This window comes from Marmota flaviventris, chromosome 8 (assembly GCF_047511675.1).
Source record: "Marmota flaviventris isolate mMarFla1 chromosome 8, mMarFla1.hap1, whole genome shotgun sequence".
Taxonomy (NCBI): domain Eukaryota; kingdom Metazoa; phylum Chordata; class Mammalia; order Rodentia; family Sciuridae; genus Marmota; species Marmota flaviventris.
The window spans coordinates 111,019,401-111,042,005 of NC_092505.1; the positions used below are offsets into that span (position 1 = coordinate 111,019,401).

At 45.9% G+C, this 22,605-nt stretch overlaps 1 protein-coding gene across 3 annotated transcripts in view; it reads right to left on the reverse strand.

Annotated features, from left to right (window-relative positions):
- Plch1 (phospholipase C eta 1) overlaps positions 1 to 22,605 on the reverse strand; it is a 156,646-nt gene that overhangs the window by 46,504 nt on the left and 87,537 nt on the right. For all 3 annotated transcript variants that reach the window (XM_027933733.2, XM_027933731.2, XM_027933730.2), the window contains exons 4-7: positions 20,838 to 20,966; positions 19,374 to 19,544; positions 5,885 to 5,978; positions 4,113 to 4,316 (exon numbers count right to left, since the gene is read on the reverse strand). In XM_027933733.2, the coding sequence (XP_027789534.2) occupies positions 4,113 to 4,316; positions 5,885 to 5,978; positions 19,374 to 19,544; positions 20,838 to 20,966 (598 nt within the window). The remainder of the gene's footprint in view (positions 1 to 4,112; positions 4,317 to 5,884; positions 5,979 to 19,373; positions 19,545 to 20,837; positions 20,967 to 22,605) is intronic.

Sequence of the window (22,605 nt, forward strand, 5' to 3'; positions counted from 1 at the left end):
ACACAGGCTGCCAATGCCCACAGTCATGTGAGCCAACCTCTTCAAACCGGTTGACCAATCCCAATTCCAACCTCTTTCTCTAAACCTCACATTGGTTTTGCTTCTCTGGGCAACCTTAAAGTCACCGGTGTAAATCCACTGAGCACTGGCTGCTCAAATGTCTTCCCCAGGGGCGGGGGGGGGGGGGGGGGGTGTGGAGGGGATAAAAGAAGGAACTTCCAAGGTCACTGTCACATGAATCCTGGAAGCAGAATTTAAGGATAAAGAAGCTGTGGGGAAGACCACTGTCCTGTCCCATAGTGTCACAGTGCCCTTGGGGCCTGTGAATGTATCAAAGACAGAGGTTGATTTGTTTTCTTATGTGCTGGAGATTCTCCAATTTATCTCTAGATATAGGCATGGAAAGAACAGAAGTTTAAAGAATATAGTCACATGACTCATAATGGTATTTTGATCAATGACAGACCAGCTATACAATGGTGGTCCAGTAAGATTACTAAAAAAATTTTTTTAAGTTCTCCATGAAACAGCACACTGTGTTACACTGGCACAGCCTCAGACATCCAATGTCTACTGCACTTCTTGATTGCAACAAGAGGCCACTCTGGATGTGGATCAGCACCACCAGGGATGTGTTTTATATGGTTTGATGAACACATTTCCCAGAACCTATCCCATCACTAGGTGATGAAAGATGGTGAATAATTTCAACAACTTTCTACATGATTGACAGTCCCATCTTGGGGATGAATACATATAACAGGGTTCCTCATAAATAACCTCGTGTCATTCCAAACTCCATGTGAAGGGGCAAATCGAAGCCATGCCTGACCTGTTTTTCACTTCATGTAAGAGAGCTCCTAAAACCACAGCCATCGGGAAAGAGGGAGCGCTTGCTAGCTCCGTCACACGGGCAGAGTATCCCCCATCGATAGCGGCAGCTCTTCCACTGAATGTCTGACTCCATCAACTGTCTGTCAAACGAAGATGATGCCACTCCGGAATAGCACTGAGTCTGAACACACGGGATTCACCGTCAGGTCCCCTGGCCGCAGGGTGTCCTGCAAGGGTTAATGCTGCATGGGAACACCCTCCACCTAACTCCCCCAGACACACATGGCTACCACTAGTGGCCCCCGAGACACCCTGACAGAGAGCTGGTCATTTCTGAAGCCAAGCTGCCAACCCCACAGCTTTTCATAATGGAACTTAGAGACGTTCCACCCTGGTAGGGCTTCCCGAGATAACAGGAAGAGTCATAAACCGATTACAACAGAACGCAACACTGGCCCCAGGATGAGAGCGAAATCCTTGGACAGAGCACCCATGTTCATTAAGCAGCTCAGGCTACGAAGCAAGGGAAGGGAGGCCAGGCCAGGAACGGCACCTGCTGGGTCTGCTGACAAATCCATCTCACCACCAAGACTTACTGGTCTCCCCAAGCCCCCTGAGAACCTTGTTGCCACTGACGTCCTGGGAAACACAACGTTAGCGAAACCAAAGTTTGAAAGAAGAGCGACCCTTCAGGTCACAGTACCATGCATCATTACTCTCTATTTTCTCTATTATACTCAGCAAAAGCTACCTCAAAAAAACAACCTGTGGGACCTGAAATTTTCAGTCTATGACCTGCCACCTTCTATAAACCAGGTCTCTTTAAATCCCAGTTGTAGCTATTTAAGAATACAAACAACTTCAGATCTGAGGCAAACAAAGTGCTCCTGGCTGTAAAATACACGGATGTCCCCACCCAAGCTCTAACTGTGAACTGAGATTTTCAGAACGTGGGGCTCATAGAGATCGTACAGAGATCGTGTGGCCAAGTTTTTAGTCCGTGGGGAAGTCCAAACCTCAGGGGCGAGGCGCAGTCAGGACAGTCTGTTCCCCCTCCTGTGCCGCGCTCCATGCTTTCTCTAGCTGTCTTCCAGGACCTGAGGGCCCTCGCTCAGCCCTTAGCCAGGTCACCCAGGGCTAGCTCCTCCGTGAGGTGCACAGGCCCCTGGAGAACAGCAGAGCTGAGGAGTATGAGTAACCTGGGTTCAAATCCCAGCTCCCAGGCTGCAGGAATCTAAGTGATTCACCCCAGGTTAACATTCTGAAGAAATGGTGGGTGTTGCAGGAAGTAAATGAGAATGTGTGCGAAGCACTTAGCCAGGACCCAACCCAAAAGGGACAAATCAGAGCAGCTCCCCTTTCCCTCCCACAATACGTTCAAATCTAAGATGACAACCGCAGTGTCCAACAGGAAATAGAGCAGGCACAAAGTCTCCCAGAAAAATGAAACTCTTCTTCCCAACAAAAACTTTCCAGGATAGTAGTTCAACTTTCACTGTCCTGCTACAGATCATTCTAATAGGAAGAACTGCTCTGTGCCAAGTTCTGGGAGGGATGTGTGGTGCAGATTGGTGAGAGAGACAGAGCACTCGGGCGATCACATCTTTTAAAATTGCCCCACAGCTAGGTGGGGATGGTGGAGCATGCTTGTAATCCCAGGGGCTCAGGAGGCTGAAGCAGGAGGATGGCAAGTTCAAAGCCAGCCTTAGCAACTTAGGGAGGCCCTAAGCAATGTGTTCTCAGTCTCTTTCTTCATCTCAGGAAGAAAGAAAGCCTAAGAGCAGGCCCATGTCCAGCATCCTCCGCACACAATCTCCACACCCCTATTTTAGCACGGTAAGACAACTGAGAACGCTAGCATGAGGACTCACGTGGAACTTACCGTAAATTTAATAATCAGAGAAGTCTCATTTCTCAATACCCCCGACCAGAGCCGAAGGATCAGAAGTTTTGATTTAGAGTAAGGAGCCCATCATAGCAACGTGGTTAGATTTAAGCAGGACTCAGGTTGCGACAGGTAAGAGAAGAAAAAATAAGGCAGGCATCTGAAGAACTCAAAGAGCAGAGAAAACAGGGCAGAGGATGCAGGCCCAGCAAAGCTGCCAGTCATCCTGAGTCGACCGTCACTCATGGAGTCACTGAATGGTTTCCGTTCTTGGCTCCAAGAAAATGGCACAATTTTAAGTGATGGGCATCCGTCCATGTGAATCCAGCAAGAGCCATGTGCTGGACACCTCCATGCCTGTCAAACATGCAAACCCCACCAAGTGCTGGGCCAGCTAAGGCAAACAACTGGCTGAGAGCAAAGGTCACCTCAAGACCTTTTGCTGCTGAAAGGTTTCTCCTCGTATTAATATTTTATCAGCATCTTCATTATTCAGCCACTCCGGCTGCTCAACTGTCAGTCACTATCGTCAGTTGGTATTTCCTACAACAACATGGTCATAAAAACTAAAGCTTCAGAGCACTCATTTTGTAGAGGACCTAGTGGTTCTGTGTGTGCATAGTGTGTAAAGCCCGCCCAACTTTTAAATATGTTGATTCACCCTGATAACATTACTGTCACCTTCATAGCAAAAAATCCCTCAAGCTAGCAACTGTGTGACAAAGACAGCTGCCCAGCCAGTTAGCCAGCGGGAAGGCTCCATGTTTTCTTCACTTCCCCCTCTGGCCCCCAACTAGAGGACAACCAGTTATCCTGCTGCCAGCTCCCATGTCACCTCCACCACAAAGCGATGCCCCTGGGCTCCAGGGCTTCTCCGCTCCATCAAGAACACCCTTTGCCTCCAGACCCTTCAGGATTCTCCCTCCATGGTCAGGTTGCAGTTAGCCACCAGCTTACCTTGGTGCACAGCCGCCTCTGTCCACAGACGCTCCGTGTAAACCACAGAAGCATAGGCATCCCCAGCCCCTGCTATTACCTGCGAACAACTGACCTAAGCTCCCAAAACTCTCCTCTGCCAACGATCACTTTACCCAATGCTGCCTCCCCAGGTCTTTCAAGCACCTTTCCTATAGCACGCTTTTTGTACATCTGGTTTTTACCTCCAACCCACCATCAATGTCCCTTGTGACTTAAAAGCTCCTGTGGCAGTCCCCTCAGCCCTGACCATGACCCCCTCAGTGCCACCCATCCCTCGCCCTGCTCTATTTCACCAGGAAAGCTTCCCAGTGAACAGACCAACAGCTCTAATGGGCATGAGGGTGTTTTAAGTCTGTGGCAGCCTGATTCAGAGGATGTGTCCCTGACCCCGCGGGGCCCAGCTAGCAGCACCTACCCTCCACACAGCGGCAGCCCTCCTGCAGCACCCGCGCATACATGTCCACCTTGGACTGGGACAGGAGCTGGTCGCCGGTCAGGTAGGTGTTGTGGGAGGAGGCGATGTAGTAGTTACAGAGCGGCTGGTCCATGTCCTGGTACACCTCGTGGTGCAAGGGGTTGAACACATCACAGGCAGGACTGCGCATGAAGTTCGTGAAGCCTTCGAAGAGAGAGAGTTAGGCGCTGGAATCAGAACAGATCTACTGACCACTCCGCAGACCCAGACGGGTGGAGGACGCTCTCAGCAATGAGAGTAGCCTCTGTGGGAAGACTGGGCCGCTGAGCGATTTGCCTGAAGTCAAAGAGTGCAGGAAAATGGAAATGGGACCATGGGGAGCAGCCTAGAGAGCTGTCACGGGCGGGGAGAACCCAGCAGCTCTCCTCAGTGTCAGAGACCCAGGGGCCCTTGACTGGCCTGCAATAGACAGGGGAGAAGTTGATCTAAAAAGCCATCAAGTGGCCTGTCAAAAGCTAAACATAGTCTGGACTCAAAGAGGGATGATTTGGGTGCTAAACTGCTCTGAGAAAAGGCTGTTGATGGCTAGCACATTTTATAACTCTGAGACAGTGCTCAAGGATTCCGCAGACATTCCCATCACTTTCCTACAACCTCTCAAGTGTGAGAGGCCTGCAAATACACGAACAAGGCGCAAGTAGCCCAGAGGAATGATTATTAGGGTAAATTCATTCGAGTCTTTGATAATCATTTGGTGAAATCAGATCTGTAAGTCTTCTCTGAGACTTAAGACTAACACTATGTCTCCCCACTGCTGGTCCACCTCTCTCCCTCCTGACTGGAAGGTAAGCAGTCAGAGAGGGCTAGGAGTTAAGAACAACTTTCCAGCCATCCAGGAAGCTGAGGCAGGAGGATCACAGGTGGAGGCCAATCTGGAAAACTTAGCAAGGCCCCACCTCTTTAAGAAAGAAGTAAAGGAAAGTTTAAAAAAAAAAAAAAAAATTAAAACCCTTTGTCCACACTGACCCCAGGTGCAAGGGAAACCAGGAGGTTGGCAATAAGATATGGAAAGCCCAGCCATGGCTCCGGATGCTCGTGGGGTCCCTGGTAGTCTCTGGGATTATCTGCTCTGCTCTAGCAAGCCTCCTCTGGGTTCCCACCAGAACTCATGTCCCCATATATTTTAAATGCACATGACTTTCAGATATGGTTAGCTTATTTACACCATGTGTACAATTCTGGGAGCCGATTCTGAGTGCATAACTGCAGCAAATTATTTGAGGGGGCCTCACTTCCTCTACTATACAATGAGGTGTATTAGCAAGACTTTCAGTTCCAACAGCTTCCATACTGCCACAAATCAGGAAAAACAAGTCAGTTACTAACATTTTGTAAGGGAACATGTTTACTTTCAAGTCACTAGTACTGTAGATTAGGTTTTTTAGGGCCAAATTTCCCTTCATGTAATTACTGGGAATGAGACCATTTCCAAAATTCAGCCATTTGAGAAACACCCAAATATCTCTTGGCACGCATCATACAGGGTGGCATCAGTAGGCTGCCTGAAGTGGCAAATGCTCATAGGCATTTGAAAGAGAGAGACCAACAACAGGGCAGCTGCTCTGTAAGAAAATGGGTGCTTTGTGGGGTTTATTTGAATCATCTGTAATTTCATTAACATCTCCCAATTTCTTTTTCCTGAAAATTGTTCTGGAATTTAACTCAGCAGATTGAATCAAGAAAGGAGAAATTAAGACTATTGGTTGCTTTACCTTCTATGCCAAGAACATTTTTCGCCTTATTTTCTTCTGAAACTTCAAACTTCTTTATGATGTCAAGACAGTAGTCTGTTGTCACATTGTTCATCTAAGCAAAACAGAAGGTTAGCAAGGTTCCTGCGATTTCCTGAGGCCCATCCCTCCACGCTACTATACAATGAGGTCTGATTCCTGCAGCTCTCTGGCTACAGTGCAGAGTGTTTAACTGAGCACCCTGGGGGGCCTGTTGGTGGTTGACGTTGTTTTTGGAGAATGATCATGATCTCAACCTTCGTACCCATCTTTCAGATTTAATAGGCAACCACAGCCCTTCAACTATGAGACCAAGGCTCTCCATGAAGCATAGACTAAAATCAATAACCAATGCAACTCCGCTGCCAAAATACTGCTCACTATGCGGCAGCCATTGCAACACTCACACTCCTCACACCAGCCCTGAAACCTGCTCATCATAAACACGGAGGAAGAAAACTGCCCTCTCCACAGCAGAATGGGACTCTACGGTCACACCTATGTGTGTGTAGGTACTGTGGTCATTCAGGAGCACAAAGGTCAGCAAGAGAAAATGAGAACTAGAGGGGCACCAGAGTAAGACGGGGGCCAGTGCCTGGGCTGGGATAGGGGTATGTTAACCACAGCGACTTCATGCCAGTCACTCACCCTGGCCAGGGCTGGCCACGGGGCAGCCCTGAGGACTAAGGGAATCAACAAGAGTCGAACCTGTTGTCCTACCAGGGGGGCAGCATGTGCTGTTATCATTTAATCGCTCTCAAGGTCGCAGCATAAACATCACACATTGAGCATTAGAAAAAGTAAAACTCTTCAGGAATAATTTCTCTAAACCAAAACACACAGAACATGACATTTGGGTCTGGGGTGCAGCTCGGTGCTAGAGCACTTGCCTCCCAAGCTCAAGGCTCTGGGTTTGATGCCTAGCACTGAAAAATATAAAAGACAAGAGTGGTATTTTGATTTAAGACCCATCCTGCCTTACAATCTTCCCTTAACACTGACATTTCAAAATACTAATGGAGAATGAGAGGAGTTGATCTTGTGAGCCAGTATTTCATATTATTTCAATTATATTTCTCATTGTCACTAAGTCAATACTTATGTTTTAGTGAAATCTTAGTTTTCCTAAATAGTCTAATAGCACTGAAACTGTTCAGAGGAGAAAGAAGCTGCCATGTGGCTAGAGTCTCCCAGTGTGAAAAGGAACACAGCATCTTGTCCCCATTTGAGTGGGACGATGGCAGATGTGTCCTTCGAGTAAAGTTTATCTTCACCACTCTGCCAGGTGGGGCACCTGAAAAATTCCACAAATAGTCGAAATTGCAGGTGACCTGCCACCATAGACTTAGCAGGTGTGGTCTAAAAGATCAACAATGTCTCACAAAAGAGAAAGAACCACATATAAAAAAATTAAAATTAACAAGAGAGAGAAACAACCAAATTGATCGCTCAGTGCCGTGGGAAGGCTATTCACGTTCTGTGAAGCCATGTATTCAGGATTACAGGAGACGGGGACCACGAGGAGCCAGGGGATCCAAAACCACCAACCACAAGCCCTCAAGATGGGATGCAGAAACGGCCAATGAGCGGAGAATGTGCTACTAGTTGAAGACACAAAACAGAGCATGGTGACAAAAAACAACCTATTTGAAAAATTCATCAATTCCATGAAAATATTAGCAAGCATTCTGTGAGTGCTCAGAAATGTCTGGACACTGCACAAGACATACTAAAGACAATACTGATGAATTTCTCGCCAATCTCAAGCAGTAAGGATTGACACTTAGGGAAACATAGTAAAACCCCTAACAGTGAGAGGTGACGTGTGAGCCCCACTCGGCTCCCAACCCCTCCATCCCCTCCATCCGGGACTCCTTTAAATAGCATCTTAGCAGCAAACTCCCGCAATAACACACTTGAATGCTGTGGCCTTCCTGGGGCTGCGTGGCAGGTTTACACTGCACTGACAAGTCAACAGAGGTCAATGGCCGCCTGCATTCTTCACCTTGATTTGCCTCCTGTTTGAATAGGCTGGCAGGGTGACAGGACATAAAGCCCCCTCACTGTACCCTATTTCCTATGGACTTCATTTGGAAGTTTTGTATGCTATTTAATATCCAAGCCACCTGCTGTCTTCAGCAACTGGAGCTAAAAGACAAGCCTAAGGTAATGTTTGATTTAGAGGCTTCTTACATTTCCATAGTGCTGTTGAGGCCCTGAAGAGCTTTCACACACACCAACATAATATTTATCCCCATCCACAGACAGAAAGCCGGTGCTGAGCAGGCTGAATGTTGCCACCAAGACACAGAACTGGGAGAGGCAGCCCCAACAGTCAAGCCTGGACCTTCTCAACTTCAAGCCCAAAGACTTTGCTTTTTTATTAAACCTATTCTGTTTTTTCCTTCTATTTTTATTAAAAACATGAAATGCTTGATTGCAAAGATGACTGTTTTTTTCAATAATGCTGAAATGCCTGGAACTTTTGAAATTCTTGCAACTTTTTAATCAGTTATTACACTTTGATGTTTTTCATTACTCAAGACTGATCTCTGTTCTCCTTTCCTTATTCACTGTTGTTCAATGTTGTCCACAAGAGACAACAGCCACTGGTCCTCTTGTTAATGGTTGGTACACACACGCAAAGTATAGCAACCAGTCGTAGATTGATCAAATATCCACACTGTGATGCTAATTTGTGTGTGTGTGCGCGCACATGCACGCGCACGCTGGGGATTGAACCCAGGGCCTTGTGCATGTGAAGCAAGCACTCTACCACCTGAGCTATAATCCCAGCCTTCTGATGCTAATTTTTTTTAAATGTATATTTTTAATTTTTTTTAGTTGTAGTTGGACACAGTACCTTTATTTATTTATTTGTATGTCGTGCTGAGGATAGAACCCAGCACCTCACATATCCTAGGCGAGCACTCTACTGCTGAGCCACAGCCCAAGCCCTGACGCTCATTTTTATCCCCAGATTTCCTGTCAGTTTTCTTGCAAAACTTTCCCAGTGAGTGCAAATTTTAAAACAAATAGAATTGTTTGTAGAGGAGTAAATAATTATATTTCTCAAGGCTATGGTTCCTCTAAACACAAAATCAAAACATAATTTGCAAAAGAATTTTAATATTGCTAAGCTTCTAATTTTATTTTTATCAAGGAAGCTTATCCATGATTAAATAGGTCAAAACTAAGATGCTTATGACTACAAGCAGAATCCCCTCCTACCCGCCAGAATCACTGCCCACAGGCAACAAACCAACCTCTCTTTCAGTTCTTCACATTACAAACTATTGCATTTATGCTATTTTCTGTTTTATATACTTCAAAACTTATCTATTGGCATCTTGTTGTGTTATATATTATGTAACATCTTGGGCTGACATAAATAAGATCATCCTTGGGGTCAGAAAACTTTCTCCCTCTGTCCATCTTCCCAGTACATATAGCATAACGTTTGCTAAATAAAATAATCTGGGGTCTGGATTATTCCAACTACACAAATTTGACAGTGCTGAGTCTTTGTGTGCTATGGCTGTTTCTTCTTTCTTATAGAATTTTTTTTATTATTATTTAACTCTTACAATTCCTATTTGTTTGGTTACTTATTCATTCATTTGAGGAGCCAGGGATTGAACCCAGGACTTTGCACATGCTGTGTAAACACTGTACTACTGAGCTACAGTCGCATTTGGTCAGTTTTTAATGTATCTATCACAAATTCCTCCAGATTATTCTGATGGTCTTTCAGTACTTTCCCCCCCCCCATAACCAAAGGCAGCCAATGATCCATGAATTCCTTTTTCCTTTGGTAAAGGTCCCCTTCTTCGGGCTGGTTGCATTTCTGAGCTCTACCTAGCTCTGTGCTGACTCTATTCTGCACCCCTGTATGAACGCATTCAGGAAGGAAATTAATGTACGTTTGATGTGTTCCAGGTGCTTGGTGCATACTTACTCTGTGGCTTCAATTCCACACACACCTTTTTTTGATGGTTTAGTGAAGCAGAAAATTCTAGGTTGGAATCATTGCTTCTGTTTAGGGCTTTCCCGGTGCTGGGTATTTCTAGGGCCACTGTGACCCCAATCCTTTTCACAGGACCTGTTGTTGATTATATGTTTGGTGAGTTTTGTTTATTTGCTCTTTCTGAAAGTGTTTAGAATCCCACTTTACTGCTGACATTGTGAGACTTCACTCTGGTTTGCCTCAGGGGATCTTTTCCCATTGGCTTTGAGGGGACTCTGTTTTGGCGCCACTTATCTAGAGATTCTTATCTTTCCTGCTAACACTTTTTTGTATCATTTGATAATTTCCTTGCTTCTATTTTCTCTAATCTTTTTCCATTTCACATTTCTTTGTTGTTTGTTCTACTTTCTCAACTTTATCTTACATACCCTTTATTAAGTTTCTCTCTCTGCTCTTACTCTTTTGATTTCCAAGGGCATATTTTTTTTCCTCTGAATCTTCTTATTTCTGTAGTATCCTTCTTTTGCCTATGGCTATAATTTCTTATCACTGATGATATTAATGACAGTTTTTTTAAAGTGTCCACCTCTCTGCATGCCTCTATTTCTACCAAGTTTCTTGTTTCTACTTGCTTGCCTTAGTCTGCCTTTTTTTGGTGGGGATGGGGGGGGGGGGTGTGCTACGGATTGAACCCAGGGACTTGTACATGCTAGGCAAGCCCTCTACCAACTAAGCTATGTCCCCAGCCCTAGTCTGCTTTTAATAGTACAGGATTTCCTCAAATATGTGGTAGGTCTTGGCTTTTTAAAACCAATCTTTAAAGTTGTCTATTTTAAAACATTGAAAATCAAGTCAATAATTTATCAGAAGATGTGTATTTGTGAGCATCTTTACGGAGCAGTGGGCTCACTGTAGAATTCTCTGGCTGGCCTAACTTATTGGGAGATTTCTGATATATAGTAAGTAACTTTAGGAAGTTGCCCTGCTCAGCTTAATGTGCTAGTTTCCCAGGGTGCGGTAACAAATTACCACAAACTTGGTGACTTACAACAACAGAAACATATTCTCTCCTAGTTCTAAGGAGTCCAAAGTCAAGATGGCAGCATTACTTCCCCTGGGGCCTTCCCAGAACAGCCTGGGCCCTGCCTCTCTCCCAGCCTCTGATGGTGGCCCGCCCCCCATAGCTCTCCAGGACTTAGGCTTCATACTAGTCTCTGCTCCCGTCTTCGCCTCCTCCTCTGTGTGTGTCTCTCCTCTTCTAACCCTTATAAGGATGCTCATCGTTATCATTAACTTAATTACATCTACAAAGACTCTATTTCCTAGTCACATTCTCAAGAATCCTTGGACAGATATTTAAGGGCCACTAACCAATCCAACACAGCTCCTAGGATTTCCCAAAGAAAATGTTTCCAAGTTCCTCCCTGTGAGGGAGGCCTAGAGGTTCCTCTGGGGCCGAGTCCTGGGAGAGAGCCCCACTCCCACGCTCCAGTGCCCTTGCTCATTCTCCTTGGCATTCATTCCCTGGTCCTGTGAAACTCACCCAAAACTGGGCCTTACAAGGTCCACTGCTTCCTGGATCCCACTACCCAGGCTGGCAGGCGGACTGGGCTGCGTGGTCTGCTGCCCCCACCTAGGGTTATCCGTGTAACTGCAGGCCCTGGTCCCATGAGCAGGGTGGTGCAGGATGGCCCACCTGCAGGTCTGTGGCTGTGGTCTGGGCCTCTTTTTCTGTGTGGCCTCTTGTTCTCAGAGAAACCAGCCTGAATAGCCCCCCAGCTCCCATATGAGAGAGAGGAATCCTTGAGGCCCAAGCTCCAGAACTCCTACAGCATAATCACAACTTATTAGTCAAAGAAAATCACTGAGCCATCCCAGAGCCAAGGGAAGGCACTTGTGGATGGAGGACAGGCAGAGTCACATCACCAGGGACCCACACGGGAATGTGGGAGCTGCTGTGCCATCCTCACAGTCCCCGTGTTCTCGGTGCCCACGACCGGCCATGCACAGCCTCCTGAGCCCAGCTCCTCCTAGTCCACCCTTCTCCACTCCTGCTTTCGTCTTATGCCACAGGGGCAGAGTTACCCTGGGCAAGGGCAGGGGAGAGGACCTGGTACCCTGACCACATCTCCAGCCCATTTTCACCCAGCTGCTTCCTCTCCTGTTTCCTGGAAGGTCATGCAACTCTGACTTTTGAGCTTTCCTGGAGGTTCCTCTGGACAAAGAGTTGCTTCATGGCTTCTCACGCTACGGGCTTGAGTTCAGGGACCTGGGGCCTCCTTTAGCTCAGACAGGCTTTAGGATCTTGCTGTTCCTCTCCCGTTCTCTTCGTCCCTAGGGTTTTGCATGGGGTACATTTTTGGATAATTTCACAAGGGAATATTGAACATTGATACATGAATGATCATGCCATCTGCAACGGAAACAGACAACTACCATCTCTGTGTACCTCCCCAAGCTAGCAACCTCCAGTCCATCCTACAATTAAACCACAAATTCTCCACATTTGAGTCTATGACTGTTTCATAGACAATGTCATTTTGGAACTATAGCCAAGGCAACAAAACAATCGCCAGATGTAATTACTCTGAAAGGTCTCTCAACTGCTTTAATTTCAAATAAGAAAAGAGATGCAGAAATTCAGAAAAGGACATTTTAAAAAATGCTTCCATCACGAGGAAAAGCAGAGAGAAAGAAAGAGAGAGAGAGAGACCAGCACCAAAGTGGGGTAGTTATAAGCAAAGAAGAGTTTGTAATTATTTCTTAAGAGAGAGGTTGGAATGACCACAACCCATAGAGAAGGGTAAGGAAAGAGAGGACACAAAGACAGGAATAACTGAATCAGATGGATTGAGGAAACATTTTAGAAGAACACAAAGGGGCAACTTTTTACAAAAGAGTCATGTATAGATCTACATCAGGCACATCCCAGCACAGAGGCCTCCTGGCCTGGGAACCGGCACCTCCAGAAAGTCTGGCACTGACCATCCACGTGTGTATTTCAGATGACAGCTGCCAGTGTAGAGGCCACCTCTGGTTCCCAGGGACGGAGGCTGCACTCTTGGGAATACTCTAGATGGTACCTCGGCCTTCCTGCCACCTCGTCCTTCCTCCTCAGTCCCCAAGAAGCAGGAGAAGAGAAAGAGTCCTCGTAGGGAGCTTGCCTGACTGATCCTGCTTCCCAGATTGAGAAACAGGGAGGATTCCCCTTGGCACAGCCACATTTTAAGGGTGAAAGTCCTAATTAAATATCAACTGCACCTGTCACAGGCATGGATTCCATTTTCAGAGCGCTCTAGTAGAGTAAGAATCTACCCCGGGCCAATGTTGACCTCACTTGGCTCAGCAGCCCATGCGGCCAGCAGTGGTACTTCATCTGGCAGCTCAGTAAAGCTGGAGGAGCTGAACACTCTGGGGTCTGCTGGGATCTTACGCTGTCAGAAGACAATTAATTCCTGCCATACGACCATCCGATTGCCTCAAATTTGTCCCATTGTGAAAATACAGTTTTAAAACGCAAAAACCATCAAACTCTTGGCTAATGACTCTCTTGCTGCACATTAGACTGTGCCCACGTGCAAGTAGCTTCAAGCTAATTTAGAAAATTAAAGTAAAAGTAATTATCTGCCAGGGGGCAGATGCCACAGAACACTAGCTCTGTTTTCCCCAACTAAAATTTACTCACAGAATGTCAAAATAATCAAAAAGAAGGATAAACATGTGCCCTTAGCAAGTGACACCCACGGCTGATGTTCGAATGACCTGGGGTCACCCAGTAGCCAGAACAGGTTGAGGCCAGTGGCTGAACACATTTTAATTCCTCACATTGCTGCACTGGGAACGTCTCCACCACAAGATTTTCACATTCACTGCCGCCGCCACCTGCAGCTTGATGTTGTGAGGCAAGAGAAGCAGAAATCAGCTCCCCTTTGTACAGGTAAGAAATAAGGCTCAGGATCAATGATGATCCCGACGTCCCCCAGGTACTACAGTCTACAGTGCTAGGTGCAGGTCCTTCCTACAGAGGAGCAGAGAGGAAGCCAAGGCAGAGTCTCCGGGCAAAAGTATTTTCTTAATTTTATCAATTACTTCATTCCCATTTCTACCTCTCTTACAGCTCACTTTGCTAATGGAGAATCTCTACCTTGGCTGAATCATCAAACCATAATTAAAATAATTGATTTTGATAAAACATATTATTAACACTATCTGGTTCAATCCTTAAGAAAGCAATAACAAAATTCATAAAAATCAAACCTATTATTCCTAAAATATGTGATTTTAGTAATAAAGTAAAATACTGACAAGACTCAATCCTCAATCCAGGACTAACTGGATATCCAGCAATTCAGTGGGGGCTGACACCACCCGCCCAGAAGTGTGTGCAGATGCCACCACCCACCCAGAGTCAGTGTGCAGTCGGTCAGTGCAGAGACAGCTCTTGGGCCTTGAGGAACCCCCACTGCAGATGAAGATAAAAAGGGGCACTCTGGCTGCCCATGTTTCCACCTGACTGTCAATTTGGAGGTTCTGTCAATGCAAAACCAGAGGCAGAGGTAGTTCAAAAGGTAAAACCAATTTTAATCAGGAACTGCTGGGATGGGGAAGGCCCCTCGGTGTGGAGCCGGGCTCAGGCATGACTACAGCAGGGACAGGTGGAGTGCAGAGGAGGAGCCGGGCGGAGGCCAGTGGGTACAAAAATCATTAGGAGCAAAGGAGGTTCTGGCTCAACAGACCCAAAAGGAGTTCTGCTGAAAGTAGTCGGAGGTGATTGGCATCACCTGATGGTGGCGATGGGAGTGTGATGGGCCATCCCTGGTGGGAGTCCCGGCTGAATTGACTCACAGGATGCCTGCTGTGAGCCTTGAGGACAAGGCCCAGGAGCAGCCTGGCAGAAGAGGCCCGAGAACACTGTCCAGATTTAGAAAGGAGATGGTTTTCTTTAGTCCCTCATGTCCCCATCAGGTGCAGGGGTTCACTAGAGGGACCTGCAGAGCTGGGAAGTGGGGGTGGGGGTGGGAGGTGCTCTGCATGCTGTTGTCAATCCATCATGAAGAACATAACTCAGGAACAGCCAAAGAGGGGCATGCACCTGGCAGTGGGGGCACAGGGCACAGCATCCACGCCTCTCTGACAACCTGCCTCCCGGGACCTTGCTGTGCTCACCAAGGCAGAAACTCCCCAAGCCCAGTGGGGCAGGGAGGGGGGGGCGGGTTCATTATGCAATGATACATCATCGGCCATTAGTTAATATAGCCAGCCTCCTCCCTACCTTTCAGGTCCTGGGGTGGTTCCTCTGCCCCTGCCCCATCATGAAGCTATCTGGGAGTCCACAACAGCTACCTAATCAGCACGGACTTGGGTCTGGTCCAGAGTGGCTCATAAGCAACAGAAGATTCTCCCACCATACAGGAAATCCCAAGGGCCCCAGCAGCCCTTGGCTCTGTGCCAAGAATGAGAGACAAAGACCAAATAGATTTTTTACTATGCCATACAACAGATGTGGGGGAGTGGGCAAAGGAGAAGTAATTTAGAAGAAAAATATCCCAGTCATGTGTAGAAGAGATTGGGTCCAAGAAATGCTGCCAATATACAGCCTCTCAGCATTCGAGAAACAGCACAGCAAGAGGGTCTCTTTGGCCTCCCCAGCTCCCTCCCCTAATAATTATGCTGTATTGTGAAATTGGCCTTTGACTCCCCTGGAGCTCATCTGGAGACCCTTGCTGGAGAAAGGCCCTTCCTCTACCTAGAGCCAAGACACAGAGACACCAAGGGGAACCTGCCAGCACCACCCAGAAGATCAGACCCTCTGTCCTGTGGTCAGCTTCTCCAACACTGCCCATGCTTCCTCACACCTACCATAAAAGCACACAGGTCCCCTGTCTCCTCGGGTCTTCGTTTCCTTATGAAGCTCCCCGTGCCATGTAAACTTATTAAATTAATGTGTACACTTTTCTCTGTTGACCTGTCTTTTGTTGTACAGACTCAGCCCATGAACCCACTACGTGAGGGGTGAGATAAGACAATTTTCCTCCCCTGTGTGACTTATAGCAGATGTGTGAAGGGCTACCTGCCCCTCGAAACCCCAAGTGGCTCCTTGGAAGTGGCCAGATCTGTGCTATTAAATCAACACATCCATTTGTTGAGCAGTGGATCCAGCAGGCAACACACCAAGGCTTTCCATCTACATCTCTTTAATTCTCACACCCATTGAGCAAAGGTAGTATCATTAACAGGGCATTTCATGACACCAATCAAGAGAGAGGTTCCACCAGCAAGTCACAGAGTAGGCACAGCTGTGTGTCCAATTCTACCACATAGTCCAGTAATAATAATAAAAAAAACCCATCACACCAAAGCAAATGTTAACCTGCTTGAACAGAGGTGATTAGCACCACTGATAAAGAGAAAAAAAGAAACACAGTCTCAGAAAACATGTTTAATGCATTTACCTTTGGGGACTGAGGATGTCAAGAACAGCTTTAAAACTGCTTTCTACTTGGGTACAGCCATCTCTCCAATCAGAGCTAACGCTGCTTTGCTAGTGGCTGGTTCTTGAAAGCACTTACAGAGCAGAACCCTGTGACAAAGTGGTCAGCATCGGTCTGTCCCTGCTGGTTCCTTGTCAGCAACCCCACCGGCTCTCTCACTCTAACACACACACACACACACGCACGCACGCACACACCACAAAAACAGGACAGAATGCACACACATTTTCTGTATTATAAATGGTCTTTCAAATAAAGTCCAAAAAAAATATGTTTTAAAAATATACACAGAGAAAAATACTCAGCCATGCCATCCAAAGAAAGGCCAATCAAGCCAACTCCAAGTTGCCATTCTGCAGCCACATTAGCACCAAAAATGATTTGCTTATTAGCTTATGATTCACTCACTGCTTTCTTCATTATAAAATGAAACAAATATTTTGTGTTCATGAAGCATTGATGGAGATACATCCCAACACCATGAGAAGACCTGACCCTGCATCTCGCTGGTTAACAATACAGAGGGCCATATGTGGGGTTTTTTTTTTTTTTTCCTGCTTTTTTTCATTCTTGCTGAAGCAAAAAGTTGGAGAATTTGATCACCAGATTAATCTACACATAGAAATAATTCAAAATTCTGCGCTGACCTACCACAAAGGTGCTTATCCACCTCAGCCAGAGCAGAGTCTGAATCGGTGAGACCTTTTAGCCACTTAGGGATCTAGAAGCTGAACCTGCAGGTCAGGATATGAATTTTGATAGGTTTGCCTCTGGCAAGTATGACTGATAATCTTCTGGGTTAAGAAGGAGAAAATTAAAGAATGTTAAGAGCTGAAGGACCCTGGGATGGAAATCACTTCAAAACCTCAATTTAATTCAAATTAATACCAAAATTAAATGAGCATAACTTCATGCATATTAACAATGTGTTACTAATTAATATTTTCAGTATCTCAACAAAGGTACTTTTTAAAAGCAAAAATGTCCAAAACCACAACATTGCATAATTATTATTAAAATTTTATAATTATTATTAATTAAATTATAGGTTTTATTTTGACTCAAAAAGGGAAAACCCAGCAAATCTTAAGAAATATGTGGTTTTTCTTCTTAGCATTTTCTTTCCTCTTATTATAGACTCTCAAAATTGTAAAATATCAAAAAATGTGGTCTCTTTCTTTTGAGCTCTGAGGGTACGATGGGCCCACTCCCACAACTGAGCACAATGCCTCGGATACACATAAGTGCTCAGATAGGGTGAGGATTAACCTGCAGGTTACCAAGCAAACACCCACTCGAGTTTGACTTCCCTAATAACAAACCAACCATCCTTGGCCCTCAAAGCAAGGAACTCATGGAAAGGACCAGGTGCACCCTTGGTTGGCTGTGCTTCTTGCAGTCAGTGACAAGTGACCTCCAGTCTGAGAAGACTGAGCCAAGGATCTAGTCACTGAGGCGCCATGGTACAACCGTGCTCTGGTTGTACACCCAGAAGTACTGGAACCAAGTCCCCCAGGGCCTGCACTGGGCCTACAACCAAGAGAACTGAAAGCCTGTGCACACAAAGACCCATGCGCCCATAGATGACGGTGCCCCATCCCTTCTTCTGATGGCTGACCACCACGTGGAGGCTACACCCTTGCTTACCCCCTATCAGCTGACATGTGGGCTCTGTTTCTGGGCTGTTATGAATAATGCCACTATGAACAGGTGCACAAGTTTTGGTGTGGATTTGCATTTTCAAGAGGAACCTTGAAAACATTATGTTGAACAAGGGAAGCCAGCCCAAAAGCCATGTGTTCTGTGAAACCCTGCTCACAAGCTGCCCAAAATGGGCACCTCAGTGAGATAGGAAATACTAGGGGTTGCCAAGGTCTGGGAGGAGAGAGGAACAAGGAGGGGCTGCTGCTGGGATTTCTCCTGCAACACTGAAAACATTGAATTCTGTGAACATAGGAACAACCATTGAACCATGCATTTCATAGGGGAACGCTATAGTATGAGAACTGGATCTCCATCAAGTTGTCCCTTAAAGAAAGGGGAGTCCCGGCACAGGCTGGGGGCTTATTTGTGCAGGTGCTTAGAAGAGTCCCTTCCACCAGTTACCCAGTGTGATCCAGATTACTCAACAACCTTACTATTTCCAACAGAGTCACATGCCTGTGACTGCAAACCAATAAAGGAGATAAGAAGCTCTTATACTAAGACTACAAGCCCATAAATCTAAAGAAAATTAAAAGTAAATCTCATCAACTGCAGTAAACCCAAAACCTTCCCCCCGAAAGGCTAATAATATAAAATGTCAAAACCCTTTAACAAAATATTCATTGATTCCTATGCTTAATAAGAAGCAAATGGAGTTTGAGGATATATTAAAAACAGCACTGTGAAAAGACTAGCTGTGTGGACCATAATTCAGCCTATATAGCATGGAATTAAAACATTCCAAATTAAATATGTTTAGGAATTCCCTTTGCCAACCAGGCCCCAATTTACTATTCTTTAAACATGATCAAATGTTTAAGTTATCAATGACCTATTTTAATGCTAGCTAATAACTGCATCCAGTTCAACAGCTAATAATTCATATTCAGGCTTAGTTATATTAGTATAAATATAAATTTATGTTACTAATACAAATGTATACTAACATAAATATATAAAATATAAATCATGCTATGGATTTTTCATAGTAGTAATATAAAGTACACATTTCCATTAAATCTAAAACAATGGAATGTTTAATTAACATTCATTTCTTTGTAGAAAAATACGCATACCCTTACTCAGTATGCTTAAGTTAAAAATCGTCTAACCCAGTGTTCAATTTATCACTTCCTCTCTTAAAGCCTACTAGAATGTGTGAAATGATTCTTCCATGCGATTTCTGTGGGCTTGTGACATTTACCCCCTCTACGCTAGACTTAAAACACACCGAAACCCAGCTCCAGGTGAGAGCCACGCGTCTCACAATCATCTTTAAATGGACATTTGATCAGCAGCTGAAGGATACCTTTTGCTCCACCTTCAAAAACTGGGCCAGTTCCTCCACGGTCAGGTGGTCTTTCTTATCACTGTGGCTCAGGAGCAACAAATAAAGGTCTCGTCTCAGTGACATCATTCGGTAAAAAACACAGAACTCCTCGAATGTCAGCGTTCCCTGGTTCTCATCCGTGTCGGCTTCCTGGAAAAGGAGCAGAACAAGGGGCCAAGTGAGAGCTTCAGAGTGCAACTCCAGCGCAGGAAGACAGCACCGTTGCTCCAGGACCCACACTCACGCCATGGGGTTGCATGTTCTCTCCAAGCACCCTTGGAGCTCCCTCAAGCCCGACTCCCAGCAGGCCACCAAGAGAGCTTCACCAGTTATAAAGAATCAACCTTGTATAAGCTGAACCCAGGGGTACTCAACCATTGAGCCACATCCCCAGCCCTTTTTAAAATTTTATTTAGAGACAGGGTCTTGCTGAGTTGCTTAGGGCCTCGCTAACTTGCTGAAGCTAGCTTTGAACTTGTGATCCTCCTGCTTCAGCCTCCTGAGCTGCTAGAGTTACAGGCGTGTGCCACCACACATGGCTACAAACTCATTTCTAACCACAGAAAACTTATAAATCAACAAAGAAAGCTATAAACAAAGCAAGACAAAATCCCCCACAGAAGCAATAGAATATTTTTACAAATAGGACATGAAACATACAGAAGTGAATAAACGTACTATATATTAAAACCTTAGCCCTGGGTTTAATCTACAGTGCCACAAATTAAAAGGAAGGAGAGAGAGAAGAGACACCGCATTTCCCTTCTTTTTGGACAATATATTACCTACCTGCTCACTTGAAATGGACAGTCATTGCAAAACTTGAATATTGCATATGACTTATCTGCAATGAGGCCCTTTGGAAATTAATATTCTAGTTCATTTCTCATAGTGTAGCATTGTCTTTTCCTGACTTAAAATTAACAGAGCTGGCTTCTGCCCTTAGACTGAGGACCACACCGCAGCAGGATGCTTCAAGGACTTCCCTGGTGGCTCATCAACAGGGCCACATGTCTCTTAACATGGATGCACACTAGAGGGTAGGAGCTCAGCACTGCCAGACTTCATGGGAACAGACAGAGAGCTCTGGAGGGCTCAGACAAGTGCTCTCAGTACTTGGTCTTTGCTGTCATCCTCATCCTCAAAGCATCCCTGAGAGGGAGTCTGAGGAAGCAGCCCTGTCCTCCCAAGGGATTTGATGGAGGGTACTTCATTAGAGTCAGGAAGAGCACTTCTAATTACTCCCTAAAAACAGCAGCAATGAAAAAGCACCTGCAGAATCAAACTGAGTGTGTGTTAAGTGCACAACGCTCTTTCTCTTTGATGAAGCAAAAAAGAACAAGATAACCCAGACCAAGCTGTGTTTGCTTCCACCCAAATGGCCCTTTGATGTACCCTAGTACATGGGTACATGGGTAAGCCCAGCGAGTGGCCATGGCGTACCTGAAACATCTGCCGGACCTTCCTTCGGGGCAGGTTGACGTTCAGCTTGTGCATCAGCTGGTGTATCTCCTCGATGTTCAACAGGCCATCACCATTCTTATCAGCCTCCTCGAAGGTCTGCTTCACCCACTTGCAGGAAGGTCAAAGAAAACACTTGGGTTCGCCTCAAAATAGAAACTGCTCTGTCAGCGGCTTAGCATGACCAGGTCTCAATGAAAGGGCTGGGAATGTGGCTCCATGGTGGAGATCTCTGATTCAACCCCCAATACCATAAAGAAAACAAAAAATGCAAATGACCTGCTGTCACAGATACTCAAGAGGACAGTCATCAGTAACGTGGAGAAGACCTGGAGGAGAGATCCCTGATGGACCCTGCAAACCGAGATACTCCCAGCACCAACAGAGGACCAACCCCCACTGTAGCGGGAGAGTCAAACTGGATGATTCCAAGACCTTCTGTCATCTAATCTCATCCAAATTAAATATTAAAACTTTTCTTGCAAAAACACGATATTTCATCAATTGTAAAAGAAAAAACTACATTCTTGTTCTAATTCTGCTCTAGCATTCCATTCACATTTCCTTAAGTAAATGCCATAAACTCAAAATATTTCCACAGCTTTAATCATCATCTCTCTCTCATTGCATGGCCAGTTTTCCTTAGTGATGCCACCTGGCTTAGGGCACAGACCTTGTGTCCTTATTAGCACACAGGCTGGAGCTGGATGGAGTTCTCCACACAAGAGGCACAGAGATAGCCACAATGGGGACAGCCAGTGTGAGGGCTCCATATGCTGGGCAGGGACCCCTCCACCATGAACCCCCACATAGCAAACACGGGCCTGGCCTTCTCCTGTGCCCCTCATCCACCCTCACTACCTTCACAACACTCCTGGTACCAGATTTCAGCTCTCTTCTCAGTCCCAGTCCTACACCAGCCCTGGCACAGAGTCTGTCCTCCACGCTCAGGCGTGAGACCCGGTGGAGGAGGAAACGCAGATGAGTTTAGACAGACAGGATTCTATCATATGAGCTGAGATTTGATCAGAGCCTCCCTGGGATGAGCCTTGTATGGCTTTCCATAGTGGGAAAGCAAAACAAATGGTAAAATGACCACTTCCAGTTAACTTCTAGCAGGGGGTTTAAACACAGATGCCTCACAGTTGTCGGAGAGCCTGTTACAGGCAGCAGGGTGGTATGTGTGCTGAGAATACCAAGCCAAGCTTCAGAGTGGGAAAGGCGATGAAGAGAAAAGAATGAAGGCAGTGGAGAGGAACCAGAGGACCTTAGCGCAGGCAGCAAGGAACAGCAGGAGGCTGGACAATCCGACATCAAGCAGTGACACTGACGGACAGATTTCCATTTTGACTCACAGCATTAACTTGGCTCAACTCGTAAGGCAGCACACCTACATTTCTTAAATGATTCAAATCAGGGCTTTGGAAACTGAGCCACAAAAAGAGAGAACAGAAGCCCCATCACCTTCCTTCTAGAGCTTAGGGGAAATGTTTCAGGCTGTGCTCCCTTTACATCATTTTTAAGTAGATGCAGGAGCCCAGTCTTTTCAGATTTGGTTTGTCCTTGCCTGGTTCAGGGGGTCATCATCTGAGTCAAGAGGGGAGTAGCCAAGAACCTAAAGGGAGAGTGGTCAGGGCCAATGGCTAGCAAGTGCCGAACTCGTTTCTCTGTGCACAGGGCCCGCTCTGCGAGCTCCACTTCTCTTCATGGTAGACATGACATGGCTCTGGCCCCACAACATTCAGCCAGA